Source organism: Eumetopias jubatus, unplaced genomic scaffold, assembly GCF_037043125.1.
Source record: "Eumetopias jubatus isolate StellerSeaLion01/CBP00866 unplaced genomic scaffold, mEumJub1_p1.0 scaffold_8, whole genome shotgun sequence".
NCBI classification, from domain to species: domain Eukaryota; kingdom Metazoa; phylum Chordata; class Mammalia; order Carnivora; family Otariidae; genus Eumetopias; species Eumetopias jubatus.
The window spans coordinates 95,155,052-95,170,907 of NW_028274814.1; the positions used below are offsets into that span (position 1 = coordinate 95,155,052).

At 42.9% G+C, this 15,856-nt stretch overlaps 2 protein-coding genes across 3 annotated transcripts in view; both read right to left on the reverse strand.

Annotated features, from left to right (window-relative positions):
• CPM (carboxypeptidase M) overlaps window positions 1-11,701 on the reverse strand; it is a 133,802-nt gene extending 122,101 nt beyond the window's left edge. Inside the window, exon 1 of the mRNA XM_028110821.1 lies at window positions 11,625-11,701. The gene's annotated coding sequence lies outside the window, so the exon portion shown is untranslated. The remainder of the gene's footprint in view (window positions 1-11,624) is intronic.
• Window positions 1,174-11,705, reverse strand: LOC114214946 (transcription initiation factor TFIID subunit 9-like). Of its 2 annotated transcripts, none has more exons than XM_028110824.2 (2): window positions 11,625-11,705; window positions 1,174-6,819 (listed from the first exon to the last, which is right to left on the reverse strand). In XM_028110824.2, the coding sequence occupies exon 2, from the start codon at window positions 6,620-6,622 to the stop codon at window positions 5,825-5,827; it is 798 nt and encodes a 265-aa protein (XP_027966625.1). In that variant the 5' UTR covers window positions 6,623-6,819; window positions 11,625-11,705; the 3' UTR covers window positions 1,174-5,824. The 2 variants fall into 2 exon arrangements, with proteins under 2 accessions (XP_027966625.1, XP_087881392.1); XM_088025266.1 differs by having other exon boundaries at window positions 1,174-8,051; window positions 11,625-11,699.
• Between the last annotated feature and the right edge of the window lie 4,151 nt (window positions 11,706-15,856).

Consider the following 15,856-nt stretch of genomic DNA (forward strand, 5'->3'; position numbering starts at 1 on the left):
TTTCCTTGCCTGAGATCTTAATTTTAAGTCAGGCACAAAATGGCTATGGCTACACAGCAATCTAATGTCAACCGTGAATAGGAGAGAACATCCACTCAAGCAAAGACACAATCCTTCTAGGCCCTGCATTGGTCAGGTCCTGTCTGTGCTACATTGTTCAGTTCCAAGTGCCACATTTAAAGCAGGCAACATTATGATAAAGCTCCATTCAATGCGTGCCCTCTTTAATACCCATCACCAGGCTAACCCATCCCCCACCCCCTCTCCTTGACCAAAAATTAGTGAGGCTTCACTGAGCCATTTTTTTTTTTTTTAAGTAGGCTCCAGGCCCAGCATGGAGCCCAGATTGGAGTCCAGCATGGGACTTGAACTCACAACCCTGAGATTAAGACCTGCACTGAGACCAAGAGACAGACGCTTAACTGACTGAGCCACCCAGGCACCCCTTTCCTGAGACTTTTTGATGAGTCCTCAACCTTGGTCCCAGTCCAGTCTTTGGCCTACCCAGCCATCCAGCCCTGTTGGAGCAAGAATCCTGCTAAATCCCACCCTTGGCGTCTTTTCTTAGCAATTTTCCATCCACTGACCCCTCACTCGGCTCATTGGCTATAAGTCCCCAGATATCTCTGCTGTATTTGGAGTTGAGCTAAATCTTTCAATTATTACAATACCTCTATTGCAATGGTCTTGAATAAAGCCTTCCTTACCACGGTAACGAGTATCAGAAAAAGGTTTTCTTTTTTTAAAAGAGATTATGTATTTATTTATTTGAGAGTGGGGAGAGAACACACGCATCTGCATGAGTACAAGCAGGGGAGGGGCAGAGGCAGAGGGAGAAGCAGGCTCCCCCGTTGAGCAGGGAGCCCGATGCGGGACTTGATCCCAGGACCCTGGGATCATGACCTGAGCAGAAGGCAGATGCTTAACGACTGAGCCACCCAGGTGACCCTGTACCTTTGACTTTTTATCCCCAGGCTGATATTGCCAAGGAAAACACGATTACTTTTGTAGAGCTATAGGTGATGATTTCTAAGAGCACAGGAACAGATTTGTACCTCCCTTCCTAATCCTGAAGGTCCCTACCTAGTGCAGAGCCTGGAATAAAATAGGGACTCAGACAGTGTTTGTTGATTTTAATTCAATTTCAGAAAACATTATAGGGTAGTCGTTTGTCTTTAAATTCAACAGCAATATGAATAAAAATAGCTGTTTGCCAACCATCCAGGCATTTTCTGTGCACTGCTTGATTTAAGGCTCTGAGCAACCCTGCCTAGTAATTATCAGCTCCATTTGACAGAGAAGAAAACAGAACCCCTGAGAGGTACCCAGCTGGGTGGTAAGCTCCTCCGTTCCTGGTGCCTTTGTACATAGATGTATGCAGAATTTCCCTAATGAGCAGATGCAGGAGGCTGAGATTTGGTGCCAGGTTTATCTGACCATAAAGTATATACAGTTTCCACCACTTTTTTCAAGGATGAGGCATTCGTCTGTGTTAAGTCCTGCATGGTAAACAGGGAGGGAGGTTTCCTTCTTTAGAAGCAACTGAATTGGACCAAAAAGAGCAAAATCCATGCTAGTGTAACAGAGGACAGCTTCTGGGAAACAGAGGCTGCTGAGTGCTCTGTTCACTTACTCAGTGTCATCGAGGATCGGGCGCTGTTCAGTGTCCTGGGAATACAGCTGTGGGCCGGCATTTGGGTCCAGATCCTTGGCTCTATAGGCTTTCATTTTTGAGGATCTGATAAGTGTTTTAAAGATTATTTGATGTGCTGCTGGACCCCAGACAAGTCAGTTCGACTTAAACACAGTGAGAAACTCATGATCTCCTTACAATTTGATGGATCATTTAGGTAACATGAAATAATAAGTAATATGAGGATGTTATGCATGATGTATCTAGCTTCAATCATTTCTGTAAAAAGTTGGAAAATAATGAGAAGGCAAGTAAACCACTAAAATTACCTATAATCCTATCACCAGCAATGACCACCACCGGTGTCTTACACACACACACACACACACACATCTTTCTTTCTTTCAAAACTGGGATCATTGTCTCAACATTTTTCGTTTTGCTTTTTTAAATAAAATCACTGCCCCCCCTGATATAAACAAAATCTATGCACATTGTATGGAAACCAGAAAACACAGAAAATAATAAGAAAGTATTGCTATTTTGTCAGTGAGTCTAAAAAGATAGTTCTGGAGGACTGCTCCTATTTTGTAGGGTTGAGAGGGGAAAGGACGGATGAAACTCCATTTCTCTCTCTCCTCACAGTACTTAAGACAGCAAATAGTGGGTTTTTCACACCCATCTGTTCTCCAATTCTCAGCAAACACCAACTGGGTATTCTATAATTCAATTCAATTCAGCCACTATCTGCCCAGAGATAGTGTCAGACCCCACAGATTAAGGGCTCAGTCCCACAAGACTGCCCTCCCTTCATTTTTGAAAAATATCTTATTTATGTATTTGCCAGAAAGAGAGAGAGAAAGAGAGTGAGTGTGCATAAGCCAGGGGGAGCAGCAGGCTCCCTGATGAGCAGGGAGTCCGATGTGGGGCTCAATCCCAGGACCCTGGGATCATGACCTGAGCCGAAGGCAGACGCTTAACAGACTGAACCACCCAGGCGTCCCAAGATTGCCCTCCCTTCAGATGCCAATCCCAAGTAGTGGGTCCCCATGTTACCCACAACTCTGTCCGACTTGGCTACAAATCAGAGGTTCCTAATGGCTCTCCTGAAGTTCGATAATTTGCTAGAGTGGCTCACAGAACTCAGGGAAACATTTACATATACCAGTTTATTATGAAGGATACAACTTAGGAACAGCCAGACGGAAGAGATTCATAGGGTGAGGTATGCACGGAGCTCCCAAGCCCTCTCCAGGCATGCCGCCGTCCCAGCATGTGGATGCGTTTCCCCACCTGTCCCAACCCCTTCAGTTAGGACTTTTTGGAGGTTTCATTAGGTATGCATGATTGATTAAATCATTGGCCATAATCACTTCTCCCCTTCTCCCTTCCTTGGAGGCAGCGGTGTGAAGGTAGGACTAAAAGTTCCAACCCTCTAATCAATCACATAGCCGGTTCCTCTGGCAACCAGCCCCCATCCCTTTCAAAAGTCGCCTCATTAACATAAATTCATTTGTGGTTGGAAGGGGCTTGCTAGGAATCACAAAAGATGCTCCTTTCACATTTCACACTCCAGAGCTATTTCAGGAACTGGGGACAAAAACTAAATATTATAACAAACGCTGTTCCTTTCTCCTCTTAGGACTTAGGAAGTTACAAGGGTTTGGGGAGTTCTATGCCAGGAACTAGAGAGGAAGACCAAATACATATTTCTTATTATATGACAGTGTCACAAGGGCCACAGTTGGGAGAGAATGCCTTCCAGGATGTGCAGAGAGCTGGAAGACTGGTTCAGGAATGACTTCCTTCTGCTCCGGTGTGTGTGCATCAGCTCTGCTCTCTGTGCCAAAGTTGAGATCATCCTCATGCCAGAAAGAGGAACCTGGTGGGCGGTCCAGGCAGGACAAGGCTTATCAACAGAAAAAAGTGGAAAAGCCGGCCTGGAGAAGCAGAGGAGGGATCAACAGGCTTCATAGTGTGGCTTCTGACAAGTGGCCAGAGTCCCAGGACACCAGCCCTGGACTGGACCATGGAGCAGAATCAGACCTCTGCCTCCTGAGTAAAGATGCCATCGGCGGGTGGTTCTCATACTTGAACTTACATTAGAATTACCTGGAGGGATTGTTAAAACACAGGTTGCTGGGCTTCACCCCCAGAGTTTCTGATGCAGTAGGTTGGGGGTGGGCCTGAGAATTTCGATTTCGAAGAAGCTTCCAAGTGACGTCAATGTTGCTGGTACAAGGACCACACTTTGAAAACCACTGCCGTAGACCAGAGAAAGAACCAGAAAATTCTACGTAAGCCCAAGGAGGTGACTAATTCGGGATACCTTGAAACTCACAGAATGCATTTGAGGGTAGGGGCTAAGAAATAAGAAATAACTTCGCCTGGGGTGTTCCATATTTGGAGGCAGATCCTGGTAAAACAAAGCATTTCTTTTTCTTTTCTTTTCTTTTTTTTTTTTATTAAAGATTTTATTTATTTGAGACAGAGTGAGAGAGAGAACAATCAGGGTGAAGGGCAGAGGGAGAAGCAGACTCCCCACTGAGTAGGGAGCCCCATGCAGGACTCTATCTTAGGACTCCAGGATCATGACCTGAGGTGAAGGCAGGTGCTTAACCAACTGAGCCACCCAGGCACCCAAAAACAAAGCATTTCAATAGACAAAGGCCAGTGTGACGATTGGTCCACAATAGACTCCCTTGGGCGACAGTCTCTGTGGTTAGCCTGGTGTCAAATCCAAACACACTGGGTGGGGACTGATTGGCAGGACAAGAACTAGGAAAACTAGGAGAGTGTGCAATGGGCCACTCCACACTGAGCTTGGAGACTGTCACGGGGCTAAATCTCATGACCCTGAGAACATGACCTGAGCTGAAATCAAGAGTTGGATATTCAACTGACTGAGCCATCCAGGCACCCCATGACTTGTATTTCTAATATGTCCTGAATTTTGCTGTTTTATCATTGTCCCTGTAGTGGCTAGAACTCTTTTTTTTTTTTTTTTTAAGATTTTATTTATTTGTCAGAGAGAGAGAGAGATCGAGAGAGAGCACGAGCAGGGGGAAGGGCAGAGGGAGAAGCAGGCTCCATGCTGAGCAAAGAGACCAATGTGGGGCTCGATCCCAGGACCCTGGGATCACGGCCTAGGCTGAAAGCAGATGCTTAATCATTTGAGCCACCCAGGTGTCCCTGGCGAGAACTCTTTTAAGAGTGTGTGAATGAGTGTGTGCGTATACATATGTTGTTGGAAGAGGGTGGTATGGAAAGCCTTTTCCTAATTCTCCAGGCTTTTGCCAAAAAAATTACTTTTGGGGGGCACCTGGGTGGCTCAGCAGTTAAGTGTCTGCCTTCCGCCCAGGTCATGATCCCAGAGTCCTGGGATCCAGCCACGCGTCAGGCTCCCTGCTCGGTGGGGAATCTGCTTCTCCCTCTGCCCCTGGCCCTGCTTGTGCTCTCTCACTCTCACTCTGCTCTCTCTCTCAAATAAATAAATAAAATCTTTTAAAAAAATTTACTTTTTGAATGACAAGAGGGATGGCAACCAGAAAGAAGCAAATGAATTAAGTGACTGGTCAGGAAAGAAAGGACAGGGGAGTGATAAATTCTGGGGCAGAGAAATGGGCCTCAGAGCCCAGATGGACACATATCTTTAAATATTCTAAAAAGGCATATCTGGGCACCTGGGTGGCTCAGTCGGTTAAGCATCTGCTTGCGGCTCAGGTCATGATCCCAGGGTCCTGGAACCCAGTCCCTTGTCGGCCTTCCTGCTCAGCGGGGAGCCTGCTTCTCCCTCTGCCTCTGCCCCCTGCTCATGCTCTCTCTCTCTCACATACATAAATAAAATCTTAAAAAAATAAAAAGATCTTTAAGACTATCTTATTTAACTCTTGGGGCAAAAATGGAATAAATAAGTGAAATTAGAGGGATGCTAATTTTGAGTTAATAGATGAAGTATTTTTTTTTCAAATTGATGAACAATTTTATTTTTACACTTAAAGGCTGATGAATAACCATTACTAATCCTATTAAAGAAAACCCAACATCTCAAGTGGAAAGGATAACCATATTTACTCATTAAATGCCAGTTAAGTTTTCTACAACACAACTTGAAAATACCCAGCATGCATGTTTAATCTCAGTACAATGGTTTCAAGACCAAGTATACATGTTACAAGCATCAAGGCTAGATTACAAATTGTCATAGTCATCATCGTCATCATCATCGTCATCGTCATCATCTTCTCGTTTTCTTTTCAATGCATTTGATGATTCATTGGCAGTATTTTGTGATGACACCATGTTAGTGGTAATAAGAATGTTTTTAGACCCAATTAATGATGGATTAATCAGAACATTCTGAACTGCGGATGTTGCAGGAATTGATGCTTTTACAGTTGGGGACTGTGAAGTGGGCATCTGTACTGTAAACCTTTGCCCTGTGAGGGACATTGGAGTCCCTACTTTAGTTGACACAGACATGGTTTGTGGGGTTGGTGTGCCAAGTGTGGGAGTACTTGGTCTGCTAGTAACTGAACCAACACTTAACCGTGGAACTGTTATTCTTCCCGCAGAAGTAGATGCCTTTTTTTGTAAAGATTTAAGTCTATAGTTTGGAGCAGTCAAGCAGTATCTATCAGGTGGCAACCTGGGGCCTGAATATGGCTTGATTAATGGCAAAGGAGTTTGATTTCTTTGCCTTGCAATATCTAATAAAAAATCTCTTGGGGGAGGAGAGGTAAAAGACTGATCAGCACGACACTGGATGGCCAATTGCACATCATCTGCATCAACAGTGGCTTTCTTAGCATGGCTTGAATAAATTTTTGCATCATCTAGAATTGTGGTCACATATCGGAAGGCAAACTCCAACATCTGATTTATAACTCTTGGCTCATATTCTGTAATCCCCATATCCTTCAGGATTTGTGCCATCATCTGTGCATCTTTCGGCATGCTCTTGGGAGAAGCCATCTTGCCAGACTCCATGATATCCGTTGATTAGACTTCTCGAGCTAAATCACCCACATTAATGTATTTCAGTCCTGATCTTGATGCAAGTTCTTTGCCTAGCGTGGTTTTTCCAACCCCTGGTGTACCGCGCTGGCTCCGGGCGTCTAGCAGTATGTTTTTAATAATTAGAGCTATCTGGCCATAAAATGGACTGCACAAAATACTGAGTTTCCCTAAAGGAACATATATAAGAATATTAATAATAGCAGAATCTTAGAAAAGGATAATTTTCAAAAGAGATAAAATTATGGGGCGCCTGGGTGGCTCAGTCGGTTAGGCGTCTGCCTTTGACTCAGGTCATGATCCCAGGGTCCTGGGATTGAGTCCCGTGTTGGGCTCCCTGGTCAGCGGGAAGTCTGCTTCTCCCTTTCCCTCTGCCCATCCCCCACTCATTCTCCCACTTTCTCCCTCAAATAAATAAATAAATAAAATCTTAAAAAAAGATAAAATTACGACTTTCAGATATGGAATGAATATACATTAAAGATTCCATTTAACTCATCATTTACTGAAGGAATCAGGCAGATGTTACAAGTGATTCAAAGAAGAATCCAATAAGCAGACTTATTTCTAGATCAGGAATATTGAAATGAATTTGCAAATAGACGCAGACCTGGCTTTTGTCGTTCCATCACTGGATAGAATTTCTTTGCATGTCTTTGGACAAAAATTATTTGTATTACTCTCGATTTTCTAGAACTTACAGAGTTGTAAAATAGCTTAGTCAAAACAAAGTGCACATCCCTATAGAGCCAGAGAGTCTCTGGTGGCTCCAGCGTTTTGTTGAAAGAATCTCCAGTGGTGTCTTTTCTTATTTCAAAGTCTTAAATTTTTCCTTATTGTCTTTCCTTTTCCTTAAAAATGCTTGCAATATCTGATTAAATGAGCATCGTTCTCAAAAATGGCTTTGAAGGCCTCATAATAGATTTCCCCAATTATATCCTGAGAAAGAAGGATCTATTCTTAAAGAATCTGTATCAGTGTCCTATTGTTGCTGTAATAAATTATCACAAATTTTGTGGCTTAAAATAACATAAATTTATGATCTTATGGTTCTGAAGTTGAGAAGTCTGAAAAGGATCTTATGAGCAAAATCCAGAGGCTGCATTCCTTCTGAAGATCTAGGAGAGGATGTATTTCGTTGCCTTCTCCAGTTTCTAGAGGCCACCTGCATTCTGTGGCCTGTGGCCCCTTGCCTTATCTTCACAACCAGCAGCCTAGCATCTTCAAATTTCTCCCTTTCTGTCTCTGACTTAGCAGAAAGTAGTCAAATAGACAAACATAAAAAAGACTAACAAGCCACCTAACAGAGAATAGATCTCTATAATCCAATAATCCCTTTACCACATCACTACATAAACTAAATTCCCAGTCATGCTGTCACCACCAGGGAAAAACCTGTTGGCTGTAAACAAATCAAAACACAAAATGAGTAGAGATCAAATTAAAATTGGAAAACCAGGAAGCATGCAGAGTTCTACTGCTGCTTTAATTTACCTCTAGAACTCAAGAAAAGATGTGCTTGGATTTACACTGCACAGAGATGTGCCATTTCTGTTGGGGGAGTTTACCCAGCTGTCAGGGGAGTGTATTGGGCACCTCCTGGAAGGCCTCCAAAACTGCTAAAGGATAATTTTCAAACAAGGTAGACTCTTGACCCTCATTCAAATTAGCAAATAAATATGGGTTAAAGATTTCATTTTAACTCATGATTTACTGAGGGAACCAGGCAGATGTTACAACCAGCTCAAAGGAGAATCCAAAGAACAGACATATTAAGAGATGAGAGATATTGAAAAGAATCTACAAGTGGACACAAAACTGACTTTTCCACGGTGGGAAGAGGGTTGTTCCTCCGCCAGATAGAATTTATCTGCACGTCTATAGTCAAGAATTATTCACAATACTATCAGCTTGCTCCAAGAGAGAGAGTATAAAATGGCCAAGCCACATCCTTGAAGGTTCTGGCATTCCACTGAGAGCCTGTCCAGTAGTATCTGTTGCTTATTGCAAAGTCTTAAGTATTTCCTTCCAGTCTCATTGACTCAATTCTTCATCAATAATACATTTTTACACAATGAGAGGCTGATGTGTTTAAGTGTGTGAACTCCAGAGTCACGCTGCTTGGACCTAAGGCTGAGATCCACCATTTTTAGCTGTGTGGCTTTGGGCAAATGACTCAAATGTCAGCAAACAACAGCCCAAGGACCAAATCCAGCCTGCTGCCTATTTTTGTACGGCCCATGAGCTCAGAATGGTTTTTATATTTTTAAATGATTGGGAAAAAGAATCAAAAGAATAGTATTTCCTGACACATGAATATTATAAAATTTGAATTTTGATGAAAAGTTTTATTTGAATACAACCATGTTCTTTTGTTTACATATTGTGTGCTGCTTCTTTCATGCTCCGACACAGTCGAGTAGCTGTGATGGAGACCAGATGGCTTGCTGAGCCTGAAATAGTTACTATCCAGTTCTTTACAGAAAAAGGTGGCCCATCTCTGCACACTCTCTATTAAATGTCTGGAAGACTCAGTTCGCTCATCTGTAAAATGAGGATAAAAATGGCACCTATATCATGGTGAAAATTAATGGAGGTAATGCACAGAATGACCTATGATGTGCCTGCAATCCAGTAAACCGTCAAGAAGACTTGGTTAATCAGAGTCCCTCCCCCAGATTGTTTCTACAGATGCGGAGATGGAACTGTTCCCTCTTTCTTTTGGGGTCACTAAGGTAGGGTGTTTAATAAGCCTAGAATTGTCTGTTGTCATATCTGTCTCCCTGCCTCCTCCATTAAAGGCAACAAGAATCACTAACACAGTTTACATGTATTGAGCACATTCTATGTGACTTCCTTACATCTATTACTCACTTCATCTTTACAATAACCCAATACAGTAGGTATTGCTACTATTTTCCCCATTTACAGAGATAGAAACTCCTGACAGCAGTTAAGGAACCTTTCTAGGTAAGTGGTAGGCCCGGACTGAAGCCTCTGCAGGCTGACTGAAGAGCCAGTAGCTTGTACATGGCGGACGGCCACTGGCAGCAAAGTGGAGGAGGCCCGTTTACTGGAAGAGCCTGGAAGCAAGAAACAGAGCCCTGCCAAGAGCCCTGCCTCCGTTGGCCACTCATTTTGTTTCCTTTTGTTGGATCGAAGCTAGTGTGAATTTGCTTTCTGCCGCCAGGGACAGAAATAAGCTGAGGAAACTAGAAGAGGAAAATAGCACGGGCCTGTCCCCACCGTAGCTCGCAAGACCCTGAGGGAGAGGGACCAACACAGAGCACGAAGGGCTCAAGTAAGGGCATGCTCTCAGTGCTGTGCAGGCCTGAAGGGAGCTTCGGCTCAGGAAACACTCGCTGCGCCGCGTACCTTCCAAGTGTCCAGCCCTGCGCTGGACGCCCTTTGGTGGATGTCTTTACAATTCCAGCAAGATGCAATAACTTTCATCCTTCGACCTTTGGGCATTTTATTTGTGCCATTTGTGTGTTGGCTGTCGGGTACCTCTGTGGTCTGGTGGGCTCCACGGCCGGTCTGGCTGTGATGGGGCCTTTCTCACGAAGGGTTTAATTATGATTGTACCATGCTAATGATGCTGTGGTGAGGCCCACAGATGGGCCAGGGAAAGCACTTGCTAAAGTATAAAAATGTAATTTCAAAGAAGCCAGGGGTGTCCTTCCTCTAATCAAATTACATGCGTGCTTGGATTTTAAACACTGACTTATTAAAAGAGGGCCCCGCTTCTATCTCTTTCCCTTTCACAAGGCGGGTAGTTCTTTATCTATCGGTACACACAAATAATTGCACCCACGATTGTCTAGTTGTAGGCTGAAAATGAAGGGCAAGCAGCTAATTATCTCTCAGATGTCTGGTGTTGCCTGTTACGAGCTGGCTGGGGCAGAAGCGATTGCACAGGCTGTTCTTTGCCTACAAAACACAAGGGCCCAAGTGACAGGGTCTCCTGGGTATGGACTTCAAGAGTAAACCCCCTTCTCACCTCTGCAAGAACGTGCTTTTCTCTGACAGACCTCTTATTTTCCCTACCAGTAGGACTAGTTATCGACTTTCTGGGTCTTATTTCATCTGTTCTGACTTCGAGAGTCATCTTGTCAGCTGTTAGGAAGTGTGTGTGCTGTTTTCCCCTCTATTCTATTTTACATTAGTTTCTTCATTTCTCTGTCATTTCCCTCTCCCAGCTTCTCTCACATGGAGCAAGACTGGAAACATTTCCTTTTTATGGGAGAGGGAACCATGGGAGAGAAATGTTAAGAAATGTTATTCTCTCGATAGGACCAGTATATTCAAGTCAGGAAGAAAATCTCTAATAATAGAGAGATTAATCATATAGGGAAAAAAAAGCAGGGGTCTGAACATCATGTGCATTCCTGTAGCAGAGTTCATATAAGGAGTGTGTGTGTGTGTGTGTGTGTGTGTGTGTGGTGATGTCATGATTACTCACCCGCGCGGCTGTGTGGGAAAATAGAGAGCACACACGAATAGCAATAAAGCAAGCATTCTAATTTGAGCACTTTGTTTTTTCAAGAGCATAATGTTGGCTGGAAGAAAGGGGAGCAGCTCTCAATGAAGTGACTTACTCAGCATACACACGGAATTAACTGAGATTAGAATTCTGAATTATTACCTCTGGGTCGAAAACATTCCCCTCCTTTTCTACCTGCCCACCTGAGTCACCTTGAAGATGAGGTAACTTCCAAGATAAATTAGCACACAGTGGCACTTTGTGAATGTACTTAATGCCACTGAATGGTATACTTTAAAATGGTAAATGTTATGTTTGGTATAATTTACCACAATCCAACAAACAAACACCGTGAAAACCATTCCTGGTGTTCAGTCCATCACAGGCTAAATCTGGCCTGGGGACCGTGTGTAGTATAGGAAGGTAAGCCAGCTGGGGGCTAGAATGTGCGAGTCACCTTACCGCATTGGCCGCAACACATAAGGTACTGACCTTCCCACCACTGGGTTGTGCGTATTTGCTCGTCCGGAAATTAAAGTTCCCCTGCACAAACTTCAAGAACTTCAGTTTATCATCCTTCGAAATGTTCTATATTCTTATCGCTTTTCCCCACGTCCTTCGCCTCAGGCAGAATGTTCTTTTGTCAGACTGACCCCTAGGTCTTTTTCTCTCGATTTCTTCTCCTCCCATCCTTCTTCTAGATTCTTGCTCCATTAATCATCCCTTCCTCCCCACTGCTCTTTCTCTCAGCCACACAAAAGAACTTTCTTTCAACCCTGCGTGCCCCTCAAGCTACTATTTTATCTCTTTCATTGTCTACACTAATTTCTAAAGAGAGAAGTTTCCACTAGAGTTCCTAAACTAAACTAAAAAGAGAAATAGCTACCCACTTGTTCCTTCATCTATTGCAATCTCACTTCCTGTGGGATGAAACATCCTTTTCAAGGTATTTCCTGCCTGTGAATTCAATCGGCTTTCATCAGTACCCTCCCTCCCCCATCTGACCCTTCTGCTGCATTCAATGTGAAGGGCTCCTTCTGTCTCCTGCCCAGGATATTTTTCAAATCCATCCACATTTACTGAGCACTTACTTACCACCTGCTAGACCCTGTGGTGGGTGCTGGACACTCTCTCCTCCCTTTCTATTATTTCTGGACTTTGTTTCCAGGGCGCCCCTGATCGTCCACTGTTCTTGCTCGGTATTCTTTCCCCATGTAATTTAGCTGCTCCCTTGGTGTTGAGAGCTTACTCGAGGCCAAGCCCGTTCTAAGTGCTTTACATGGGTGAACTCATTTCAACCTCAAAATCATCCCATGAAGTCGGTGCCATGAACATCCTATTTTACAGATGAGAAAGCTGAGGTACAGCAAGACAGTCCAAAGGTCTACAGCTAGGAGGTTGCTTGTGAGCGTTTCAGAGCCGGCAGCCTGAATGTAGGACTGCACCTGTTCACACCTGACTGCCTCTCCCTCAGCTTCAAATATCCCCTCTCCGCCGACTGCCGAATGTAGGGCTCTAGTTTTGATGTATATCTGGGATAGGTCCTCCCTCAATGTTTGTGGGGCCTGGACAAAAGAACAAACTGGAGGCCCACATTCCAAATGTCTAAAACTTCTAAAGTCATAAATGAAGCTAGCAACTGTTAAATAAATACATTAGATCATTTTGTCTTGACAGATAGACCTTTTTAAAAATATATGAGTGTAGTTGACACATAATGTTACATTAGTTTCGGGTGTACAACATAGTGATTCTGCAATTCTCTATGTTATGCTGCGCTCACTCCAGCTGCAGCTCCCATGTGTCACCACACAACACTGTCACGGTGTCACTGACTGTGTTCCCCGCACTATACCTTTACTCCTGTGACGTATTCATTCCATAACTGGAAGACCGTCTTGTGTCTCCCACTTCCCTTCACCCATTTTGCTCATGCCCCGACCCCTTCCCTCTGGCAACCACCAGTTTGTTCTCTGTATTTATAGGTCTGATTCTGCTTTTTTGTTTATTCATTTGTTTTGTTTTTTGACTCCATATCTAAGTGAAATCATATGGCACTTGTCTTTCTCTGACTCACTTATTTCCCTTAGCATGATACCTTCTAGATCCATCCATGCTGTCACCAATGGAAAGATCTCACTATTTTTATGGCTGAGTAATATTCCATTGTAGATAGGATTCCATTCATCTACTGACGGACCCGTGGGTTGCTTCTATATCTTGGCAATTGCAAATAATGCTGCAATAAACATAAGGGTGGGTGCATATGTCTTTTCAAATTAAGGTTTTCATTTTCCTGGGGTAAATACCCAGTAGTTGAATTATTGGATCTTATGGTATTTCCATTTTTAATTTTCTGAGGAACTGTTTTCCACAGTGGTGTACAAATTTACATTCCTATTAACAGTGCATGAGGTTCCTTTTTCTCCACATCTTCACCAAACACTTGTTATTTCTTGTCTTTTTAATTCTAGCCATTCTGACAGGTGTAATGTGATATTTTTATTGTGGTTTTGACTTGCATTTCCCTGACGATTAATGATGTTGAGCATGTGTTTGTTGGCCATCTGTATGTCTTCTTGGGAAAGATGTCTATTCAGCTCCTCTACCCATTTTTTAATCAAATTATTTGTTTTTTTGGTGTTGAGTTGTATAAGTTCTTTATGTATTTTGAATATTAACCCCTTATCAGTTATGTCATTTGCAAATATCTTCTCTTATTCAGTAGGTTGTCTTTTTGTTTTGTTGATGGTTTCCTTCACTGTGCAACAAATATATCTTCTTAATCTGGGTCAGATTTGAATTCTATGGAGTTCATGCTGGAACATGATGCCACTGGATGAGCTGGCTCTAAGCCCCTAGCCTGTCTCCTTCTTTTCCACTTCACACTGTAAGGGGCCTTCAGCATGCATGGCTTGTGTATCCTAGCTCGGCCTACACCCTCATAACTAGGTATCTGCACACTGAAAGCACTGGTCTCCTCCAACAGTATTCTCCCAGAGAAGAAGCTTGCATGGGTCCTGGACATAGCCTCAGGGCCTTTGGGGCTGGAATTCTTTGAGGCCTAGGATGGTAGCTTCTGAGTAAGCATACACATGTGGTCCCATGGATTCCCTGGTACCATATTGGCCTTCTAAAGCAGCATACTCTATTGTAAAGGATCTTACTCCCTTTTTTTCCATTTTCAATCTGTTATAGATGAATACTCCTTTTAATACAATAAAAAAATTAAAAACAAAGGCATACAAAATACAGCCAGTGTTTCATCTGGATTTGGAACCAAACAGACCTTTAAATCATAGACTTGCTTGGCCCCATCCTTTCTCTTCCTCTTTTCATTTCACTGCTGCTAAAATTTCCCTTTACCGACGATTTTGGTAGTTGTGCTCCCTCAGCAAGGTTGTGTGAACACTAGCTCTCCCCGCCACGGTCCTTTCAGCCACAGAGTGACTCGCAAGAGCTAGTGCAGATGAGCCGCTTCCTTCCTTCGGGTCCCAGAGACCACCTGGGAGTGAGTCATCGTGGGGAAGAAGGAAGGAAGAAAAGCGTACCTGTCAACCCCATGTCTGCCTACTGCCGTGCCCACACCTGTACTTGCTCAGACACAGCTGTGTGGGACCGGTGATGGGACGGGGGAGCCCCTGCTTCTCATATCATCTAGCAGTATTATTAAATTGATTTATTTAAAAAATAGTTTCTATATTTTGTAACGTAACTCAAACATTTGTAGTGGGTTCCACAATCTATTTTTACAATATTTATGGTTAGGACTTAGGACTTAGGAACTCGAAAACCAACTTAATGGAAAATGTCATGAAATTGAATAGCACATGGATCAAATGGTGCCGTGTAGCCCTAGCACTGCTCTTGGACATTTCACCAAACTTCTGTATATTAAAGCAGGAAAGTAAGAGGAGTTCAGATGAGCACAAATAGGCGAGTTTGGTCAGAGAAGGAAGTTGGAAGAGAAGAGTTTCACAAACTGGCTTCCATGGAAACAGTACAACGGGTTTCATGGTCAAGTAAGTTTAGGAAATGCTTCATGCTTTAATTGTCTCTTGGAGATTCACATTGTACACTGGCATATTAAAGTTTCTGAGGGTCCTGTGATAAAAAAAAGTCCAAAAAATTAAAAACAAAGATATACAAAATACAAGTCCAGTTTTTACATAAATTCATTTATTACTAGATTGTTAGACATACATTTGAATACAAATAAGCAGAACAAAAAAGGGGAAAAATTATAAAAATTGAATATATTGTTCTTGAAAGTGGATGTACAATTTAACCCAGTCAGTCCCTACTACCTTTGTTAACTTTTGGTTGGTACAACGTCATAACTAAGCAAAAATTTATGAATGAAATAAGATTCATATATTAGATGCCTGACTGCATCATTTGAACAGCACCATTCACATAAGTATTTAAGGGTTTTTATGTGACAACTGAGCTTGTTTACTCACTCTCCAAGCCTGCTTGAGTTGATGATAACACGCTACTTGTAGGTAGCAACGTACCTCTAAGCTTTCCAAATGCTCCGTTTTAATAACACTCATAGTAAGGAAACCAGTCTTACTGGGGTATTTTGACAGACTGGAAGAAGATATTTCAGAGTAATTTGAGCAAGCCTGGGTTGTTCATTTAGAATTTTTATACAAAATGGAGCAAAATTTGTCTTCAGTCCTTTACCAGTAGCCACTTCCAGCAACTTACCCTCTGACATC

Excerpts from the sequence above, each read along its gene's own strand:
- LOC114214946 (XM_028110824.2), bottom strand. The coding sequence starts at position 6,622 with ATGGAGTCTGGCAAGATGGCTTCTCCCAAGAGCATGCCGAAAGATGCA.